At 43.6% G+C, this 9,518-nt stretch overlaps 1 protein-coding gene across 1 annotated transcript; it reads left to right on the top strand.

Annotated features, from left to right (window-relative positions):
* Positions 1-4,679: 4,679 nt before the first annotated feature.
* LOC307223817 (ferritin heavy chain A-like) lies at positions 4,680-6,482 on the top strand (the record flags this gene model as incomplete). The annotated part of the gene is made up of 4 exons (XM_079990120.1): positions 4,680-4,807; positions 5,412-5,558; positions 5,689-5,814; positions 6,327-6,482. Exons 1-4 carry the CDS (start codon positions 4,706-4,708, stop codon positions 6,480-6,482), a joined length of 531 nt encoding a protein of 176 aa, XP_079846246.1. The 5' UTR covers positions 4,680-4,705.
* Positions 6,483-9,518: the final 3,036 nt, after the last annotated feature.

Here is a 9,518-nt window from a genome sequence, read left to right as displayed (position 1 = left end):
CACAGAGGTGCTTGGCTGATCAGCTGCTGAGTGATGCATTTAGGGTTCAGTACAGAACCAATACTGCATACCCCAAACATAGGGTGCAAGGCACAGGAGAACGACTACATCTGGAGTCCCCAATGTGATGACTTGAGACACCCCTTTGGCACTCACCAACCCAACTTCCTAAATTGTTTTTAATGTATTTTGAGTCCTTTGGGGTTGTGTAAGAGGGGAGTTACCTGGGTTTTTTTTGGGGGGGGGTAGGGTGCCTGTTTCATTGTATGGGATTTTTTTTTTTGGGGGGGGGAGATGGGCATTGCAGGTACTTTACCTGTTTGGAAGTGGGGTTCTGGGCATCATGCACCTCCCCCAGTCAGATGGGTATTTTGGGTATTCCCAGCAATTCTTTACATTTGCAAATGTGTTCCTGGATTAAAAAACATTGGATAGCCCCGAACTGTGTGATGATGTCTTTCTCCACCTTCACATCATTATGTAAAGCACTTTGAAGCCTTTGGCACATGGGTAGGCAAACTAAGGCCCAGGGGCCGGATCCGGCCCAATCGCCTTCTCAATCCGGCCCGCAGACGATCCAGGAATCAGCATGTTTTTACATGAGTAAAATGTGTCCTTTTATTTAAAATGCATCTCTGGGTTATTTGTGGGGCATAGGAATTTGTTCATTTTTTCCCCTTCACAATGTCTGAGGGACAGTGGACTGGCCCCCTGCTGAAAAAGTTTGCTGACCCCTGCTTTGGCACATCTAGAAGTCTGAAAGTTGCAGTTGTGCTTAAGTAGCTGCCAGCAATTTCTACAAGCAACAGAAATGCATTAAAAGTGCATCTGAGCATAGGGAAAGTATCTCCTCCTCTCCCTCCCCGCACCCACCCCCTTCCAGCATTTTTAATTTATGAGTTTCCCCAACAATAAATTCCAATTTCAGTTTGAAAGGCTGCATGTAATGTAAAGATACTGAACAATATTGCTTTGGGATGGTGCAACACAATTACTCTTCCTTCCTTTTCGTTATTATTTTTCTAAACTATTGATTTTACTGTACTTTCTTTGACTGTGTTGGTTTGTAATTATTATATTTTTAAAAATTCAATATTTAACTGTCTGCCTACAACAAGGTCCTTTGACAACTTTGTTTTCTAGCTGGGCTCCTATGTCTTTAAGAAAACAGCTGGTGCAATTTCCCCCATCAACACACCCACATAGATGAAAAGATTTCCACTTGCAGAATTTCTGCTAATGCAACAGCTGATGAAATCACAGGTGAAAATTTCTGGAAGGTGATTCTGGCCATTACAGGAGTGCCAACTTGGCCCCCTGACCGTGGGTGCCTGGGGCTGTGGGTGCCATACAGCATGCATGGACCTAGCACTGAAACTTGTCGGTACTCGGCCTCATTATGGGGAATTTTGTGGGTGCTCGGGCACACAGGGCCCCAGGGAGTTGGCACCTATGCTGGCCAATGTGAAGTTCAGTGAACATTGTGGAATTGCTATGCCCTATTTCGTATGCTCAATCTCTTTCAGTACAATCTATATCTATATATCTGCTCAGAAGTAAATTCCAGTTTTTCAGTGGGTTTACTCTCAGGTATAGCAGTGCTCTGCCTCCATGTTTGGAGACACTAATGCAGGCATCCCTGTTATGTAGTGAAGTTTCACCCTGGGCCAGCAGGGGGATACTGTATATAGTTTTCACTCAGGTCTGTAGATAGTTTTCACTCAGGTCCACGCCAGTTATTTTAGGCGGCAAACGCTGGGCTGTTGTTGCTACAATGTTGACAGCCGGCTGCCTATAAAAGCAGGCCGGCTGAGCTGCTTGCAGTCAGTTCTATTCCAGCTTACAAAATAAAGAGCTACTTGGAGAAATCGCTGTGTCGTCTGCTATGTCAACCCACTACTTAACAATCCCCAAACTTGGCCCTCCAGATGTTTTGGGACTACAACTCCCATCATCACTATGTAACAGGACAAGTGGTCTGGGATGATGGGAATTGTAATCCCAAAACATCTGGAGGGCCGAGTTTGGGGATTCCTGAACTAACGATTTTGAATCCCAGTTGCTCCAGTTCACAGGAGGGAGAGTGCTCTTGCACTTGAATCCTGCTTGTGAGTTTCCCACAGGCATTTGACTGGTCACTGGCCTGATCCATCACGCTCTTTGCATGTTCTCATGCTCTTACAGTTTTATTAATGACACTTCTATCTCACTGTTCCTCTACAGAGGTATATATATTCAGATTTCCACACTTTATACTCACAATAACCCCATGAGGTAGGTTCACCTGAGACATTTTCTCCTAAATGCACCCATTGATCAGAATGGCATAGTGTGGAAGGAGAAGCCAGACAGGACCAACATAGGAGCAACCCATCCCTGGAATCAGATTTTGGGTACCAATAAAGGGCATCATTATTTTTACTGCAATGCAGGGCTTTCTGGAAAGGCCAGTGATGTGCAGGATGTCATAAGCTAGTGCTGTGTCATAAGAACATAACAAGAGTCCTGTTGGATCAGGCCCATGACCCATCTAGTCCTGTTCTCACAGTGGGCAGCCAGATGCCTGCTGGAAACCTATAAACAGGACCCCATCACAAAACCATCACCCCAAGCAACTGGTATACGGAAGCATTACTGCTTCCATCCATAGAGGCACAGCATAGCCATGATGGCTAGTAGCCGTTGATGGCTTTGTCCTCCATGTATTTCTTTATTCCTCTTTTAAAGCCATCCAAGTTGGTAGTCATCATTGCCTTCCATAGTTCCATAGTTTAACTGCATGAGGAAGGACTTCGTTTTATCTGTCCTGGAACTTCCAACATTCCTTTTCATTGGATGTTCATAAGTTCTAGAGTTGTCTCTGGTGCTTCAGTGAGAGATACAGAAATCTTGCTTGAACTTTCCGAGCACAATTCAAAGTGTTGGTGTTGACCTTTAAAGCCCTAAACAGCCTCGGCCCTGTATACCTGAAGGAGTAATTTCCACCTCCACCGTCCAGCCTGAATACTGAGGTCCAGCTCCAAGGGCCATCTGGCATGTCCCTCATTGTGAGATGTGAAGCTACAGGGACCCAGGCAGAGGGCCTTCTCGGTAGTGGCGCCCACCCTGTGCAACGCCCTCCCATTAGATGTGAAACAGATAAACAACTATATGACTTGTAGAAGACATCTGAAGGCAGTCCAGTTCAGGCTTTTAATGGTTGACATTTTACTGTGTTTTTAATATTTTGTGGGGAGCTGCCCAGAGTGACTGGGGCAACCCAGTCAGATGGGCAGCATATAAATAATAAAACTGCTTTTGTGGCGGCTGCAGCTGCTGCTGCTGTTGCTCTTCAAGTGCATGTTGAAACATTAAGAGGAAAACACAAGCCTGTCTATGTGTGCCTGTCTATCTGTCGCCTGACAATCCACTACCTCTGTGTGTGTGTGTGGGGGGGGGGGGGGGGAATAATGCAAAATCCTAAAAGGGAGCTGCACCAATCCTTGCATGGTGGTGTCACTTGTAGAGAATGGCTCTTTCATGGCTCATGTTCAATGGTAATCCACATGGGTGATGAGTTGGTTTCCCCCTATCCTGTTCCTTTATTGATCTCTGGTTTTGGCAAGGATGCATAGCTGTCAACCTTTCCCTTTTCTTGTGAGGAATCCTATTTGGAATAAGGGAATTTCCCTTAAAAAACGGGAAACGTTGACAGCTATGCAAGGATGGGGAACCTTTGACCCTCCAGATGTTGTTGAACTCCAGCCTCCATCCGCCTAAGCTAGTGTGGCCATAGACAGGGGAGGTGGGAGCAGAAGTCCCACAACATCGGAAGGGTGACAGATTCCTCATCCCTGTTTAAGGGGAAAGGTAATAATGCATGGGCTGCATGAAGAAATTCCTATGTCCAAACCCCAGCATCTCCTGAATGGGCTAAGAAAGACTCCAGATGTTGTCCTCCAGATGTTGTTGGACTCCAGGAACATCTGGTGGGTGCCATGATAGCTACCCATGCTTTTGTCCCACTACACCACACTGGCCCTCAAGACAGTACATTACTTTACTTTATGTATCTCTTATTGAATCTGAGGCTATGATGAATAATTGTAAAATTTGCACACCCCTACAGTTTGATTTTCTATATGCTCATCTTTCACTTGTGCAGGAGAATGAAGAAGGTGACAGATTTGCTTTTCTGCATGAATTCACTCCCAGCTCTGCACATCTCTTCAAAGTTCATAGTGTAGTCCTATGCATGCCTACTCAGAAGCAAGTCCCATTGAGTTCAATGGAATTGTTCCTGTGTAGGCATGCCCTAGAATTGTGCTGTGAGTCTTTGCTCTTCCCTACACATTCGTGCTTCTTCCTTAAACTCCTGCAGCTGTGATGGAAACAACCCACAAAGTAGTGCAAAAAAACTAATTAAGTATCCCCTCTCTCTCTCTTAAAAAAAAAAAAAGGAGGGCAGAAAATGGTCAAATAAGACTTGATTACTAGGTGGAGACCAAATTGTCATCAGCTGCTAGCTTTGTCCCATTCTGCTGAGTCATTCTCCCATCCCCAGAGCCAACTGGCATTTCTATTGGATGATTCTGCTGCTAATCACAAAGAAGTTACCTGCCCCAAATGGTATAAAAACCACTAGGGCTGCACGTTTTTCTACACCAACAGCAGCGTAGGGCTTGTAGTGTTGTTTGGTCTCAGTTGATTTTGCTAGGATACAGAGATGTCTTCTCAGGTGTGCCAGAACTTCCATGCTGACTGTGAAGCTACCTTGAACCAGCTGGTGAATCTGGAGTTGAATGCTAGCTATGTTTATCTGTCTATGGTAAGTGACTTTTGGCTATCTAATGGGAAGAACCTGGTTGCAACTTGTTTGTGTAATTTTAGATTTAGGTATGTTTGTTAAGCTTTAAGCCTCATGTAGTTTATTGGGTTGTTTTTCTAGGTAAGTGTGCAGTAGGTGGGAGAATGTGCCTCTGATAAACTGTGATAGTTACAGGGTTTGGAAGACCCTTAATGCTTTGCCATGTCTTTCAACTCCAGACCTGTTAGAACCCTTAGTGAAATAACCATGCTGAATTGTTATAATTAGCATTCTGCACTGTAAGAATGTAGTTATTATGGTAACTAGGAAGCTTTTCCAGTACACTGGAGGGGGTTTTAGTTTGCTTTTACTACCTCTGCGTGGAGGGTGCTTGTGGAGAAGCTGAGGTCTGGGGGCTGAAGGTGGTCAACCAACTCTCTATCTGTACTACTGCTACAGTAGGCCATCTATTCAAGTAGTATCTTTTCAGATGTTGTGTCAATGCAAAGTGGAGAACAGTGAGTCCAAAATACATGGGCACACCTGGGGTGGGAAGGGATATGTTTGCATATTGGCTACATGTCCTCATTTGACTATGACCTTTTTTTTTCCCTTCCCCTTCCAGTCCTACCACTTTGACCGGGATGATGTTGCCTTGTGTCACATGGCCAAGTTCCTGAAGGAGCAGTCCGAAGAAAAGTGGGAGCATGCAGACAAGTTCCTGAAATACCAGAACAAGAGAGGGGGGCGTATCTTGCTGAAGGACCTCAAGGTAAGTGAACATGGAAGATCTTTAGCTGGGCTTCATTTGGGAGAGTGTGTGTTGTGATTTGATGGTGCTGTTTGCATGTAGCAAGACACAGGCTGGTGTTCTGAGTCTCTGTATCTGATTTTTGGCACAGAAACCAGAGAAGGATGAGTGGGGCAACAGCCTGGATGCCCTACAATCTGCCCTGCAGCTGGAGAAAAGGATGAACCAGGCCTTGCTGGATCTGCACAAGCTGGCAACAGAGAAGGGAGACCCTCATGTAAGTTCTCAAGAATGCTACATTCTCCAGGAGCCTTCCTCGTGCTTCATAGGATTAGGAGGGTTAGTTAGCTCTGAGCTACCTGTAAAAATGCCCATCCCACATGCAAGGTTTGTTTCCTTCCAAAAAAACCCAGTACCAATGCCTAGTATATCTTTAACTTCTCTGTGGCATTCAAAAACTGGAAGGGTGTAGCCTTGTTGTAGCCCTTCCATGATTTGACACAATTGGTGGCTGTTGGTTTTGGTTTAGCTTATCTAGAGAAGGTTAAAGCTACATGCCTTATTCCCCTTGTGACCCAGTTCTTAAACAAGATGTAAAAAAAGTTTTAAACCACGGGTAGGAAATCCAGATATGGTTGGATTGCAGCTATCACAAACTCTAATCACTGTTCAGGCAGGCTGGTTTGATCTGAAATCCAACATCTGGAGGGTGGCAGATTCTCTATCTTTGTCCATAGCTTGCGATGAATGATATGTGCAGTTGACCAGTGCTTGTCTTTCACCTTTCAGCTGTGTGACTTCCTGGAGTCTGAGTTCCTGGAGGAAGAGGTGAAGGTCATCAAGCAGCTGGGAGACCACCTCACGAACCTGAGGCGCCTGGGACTGCCCCAGAATGGTCTAGGGGAGTACCTGTTTGACAAGCTCAGTTTGAAGAGCAGCAGCTGAATCCTCTCATCACTTTAGAAAAAGAGAAAAATTTGTAGTCAAGTTTGTGTAGTGTAATATTCAAGAATAAAATAAATTATTGGCATGAATCTGTAGTCGTGTGGTGTTCTGGTTAGGGATGAACTTTTGTTGGAAGCTCTTTGGCAAAATGGAGTGGGACAACCCAAATGCACTTGGGCCAGGGTGTGGTCTGAAGGTACACAAGTCCACTACTACTTTGAAGTAAAGCAGGTCTGGGTCTGGTACTTGGATAGGCAGCTACTTCAGAACCGCATATGATGAATTGGTTTCTAGGATGGAAAAGAGGTTGGATATAAATGTGACGAAATAACACTTACTGCCCTGTAGCCTTCTTGAAGATTTTATGGGTGGCCTAAAATGCATATGAACCATAGACATTTGGTTGGTCAGAGAACTAGGGGCTGGACTAGATGGGCCTTGGGTCTGGTTCAGCAGGTCTCAAGTTCTTAAGCCACCTTGATTGGAAACTTTGATAGTGGTTGCATAAGATACTGAGAAATTTCATGTCATAGCCAGCACACTTCAGTTCCCTTGTTTGCCGGAAGCAGTCTCCCCAATCAATCAGTGTTGCGTTGTTTTAGAAAACTAATGAACTTGCAGAATAAACCCAGTTGGTACTTATGGAATGCTTTCTCCTCTACCCAAGAGTACTTGCTCTCCACGAGAATATTCCCTTCGGAAGGCTAAATATTTAAATGTAGAAATACAAAAAGAAAATGGCACACATTCCCCATGCATCCTTTTACTGACAAGCTCATCCCTTCAAGTTAAAAACAACTTGGCCCATGAGCAAAATGTTCCAGGAGCAGTTCAAAGCTCCCTTTGAAGCTTTGCTGTGGCATTCAAAGTTTTCTTTTAAACTTGGCCCTCCAATTATTGTTGCCAGTTGGTCACTTCTGTCCTTCCTGGGTGCCTATGAATGGTAGTTTCCACCTGACTTTGAGAGCGAGAAAATAAAGTTGGACAGAATGATGTTTCTCCAGTTAACAATTTCCCACTGCAATATGGAGCAACTGATTGCTTGTGGAAAATGCTGATAGGCCATCACGTTCCACACTGCATTAGCAAGAACTTCTGTAAATAGGAACTAGGTGGATTGATTTCCATGCCAGCAGGGCTAATCACCTCCAAAGTACAGTTCCTTTCCCTGATGTGGAAGGAAACTATATCATAGGAAGGGGCCTTACACCAAGTCAGATCATTGCTCTACCAAGCTCAGTGTTGTATGCACCAACCGGCAGCATCTCTCCAGGGTTTCAGGCATGAGGTGTCTCCCAGCCCTGCCTGGAGATGTTGCCAACTGAACCTAGGACCTTCTGCATGCAAAACAGGATCTCTACCACTGAGCTCGTTTCCAGTTCTTTCGCTCAGTTGCTGCAGAAGGTGCTTGGGATCAATGGTAGAACATCTGCTTGGCATGGAGAAGACTCGTGGTGGAAGTGGGGCAATGGAGACTGGTCCATGAGGGCAAATGGTGTACTGCTTCATCAACCTCAGTCTGCTCACAGCCAGCTCCCACCCACCTGCCTCCACCCTCATGTATTCCAACAGCTTGTTTGAAGGATTCCTTTAGGGTAGCCTGATGGCAGGCAACTCCCCACTTACACAGGGGTTATGTTTCAGGCACTGGGCGTTTAGCATTGTGGACCTCATACAGTGGTCCTTCCCTGTTGAAATTCAGGTGGTTGACAATCGTTCAATTTTGCCAGGCACTATTAGGAAGTTTTCTCTTCTGCAATAAATTTCATCCATGATATGCTTCTTTTGCCATCCTGACATACACCACGAAAAACCTGGGTGATATAGAAAGCTGAAATAAATAATTGTTCAGTCTCTGACATGTCCACACACTCCATCATTTCTCCAATGAAAATAGGGATGTCCTATTCAATTTATTATTATTATTTAATTATATTATTATTTAATTATATTTATTAATTATATTTATATTTATTATTATATTAATAATTATTGATTAAATTAATTAATAATACCCCACCCATCTGTCTGGGTTGGCCCAGCCACTCTAGGCGGCTTGCAACATATAAAAAAACCAGAATACAACATAAAGAATAATTACAAAATCCCTATATAGAGCTGCAGGTTGATGGACTATATGGAATTGATGGAAATGACTGGCAGAATCTGAGACCAGGGAGAAGAGACAGTGGAAGAAGATTGGAAAAAGTGTAAAGTTTATTTATAGAAATAGGGTAAAATTAATGAGTGTTAGAAAAATGTTGGAATGAAATTATATGGCCTTAGTTGAAGTGTTATAAGGAGTTAAGCATAAATAAGTATTATAGTATTAATGGAAATAAGGTTAAAATAAGTTAAGATATTTATATGACAGAAAATAGTGAAAGATGGAAGGATTTGCTGAAACAGTTAATAGAAGTGGAATACAAAAAGGGAGGTGAGAGGAAGTCGATGAAACAAGGGAATGAAAGATAAGGCATTGAAATGGTATGATGTATGTTTTTAAATTGTTTTTGTTCTGTTTTGTTTAGTTTAATGCATTAATGTTGTGTGGTGTACTGTTTATATATTGTATTGTATTGTTCTTTTCTTTCTTTTGTTTCTTTTCTTCTTTTTTCTCCTTTTCTTTTTCTTCTTGTTTGTAAGGTTTAAAAGTAATAAATATTATTTTTAAAAAAAAAATAGAGAGAGAGCTGCCTTCGGATGTCTTCTAAAGGCTGTATATTTACTTATCTCCTTGGCTCGGGTGCCGCATATCTCCAGACCCTCCAACATTTCTCCAATGAAAATAGGGATGACCTAAGGAAAAGTGGGCCATTCCGAGATCAAATCAGCAACTGGGTTGCCTTCTGTAAATCCAGGACCATCCCAAGAAAATGGGGGTACATGGGGGTCTGCATGTCCAGGGAGGGCTAGGAGATAACCTTGTCTGAAGCCCTGGAGAACTGCTGCCTGTCAGTGTAGACAATACTGAGTTGGAAGGACCAGAGGTCTGACACAGAATTCCAATATCTCTGTGGCAACAAAATGCACATC

Source organism: Podarcis cretensis, assembly GCF_951804945.1.
Source record: "Podarcis cretensis genome assembly, chromosome: 9".
NCBI classification, from domain to species: domain Eukaryota; kingdom Metazoa; phylum Chordata; class Lepidosauria; order Squamata; family Lacertidae; genus Podarcis; species Podarcis cretensis.
This window is presented reverse-complemented; position numbering and strand designations above follow the sequence as displayed.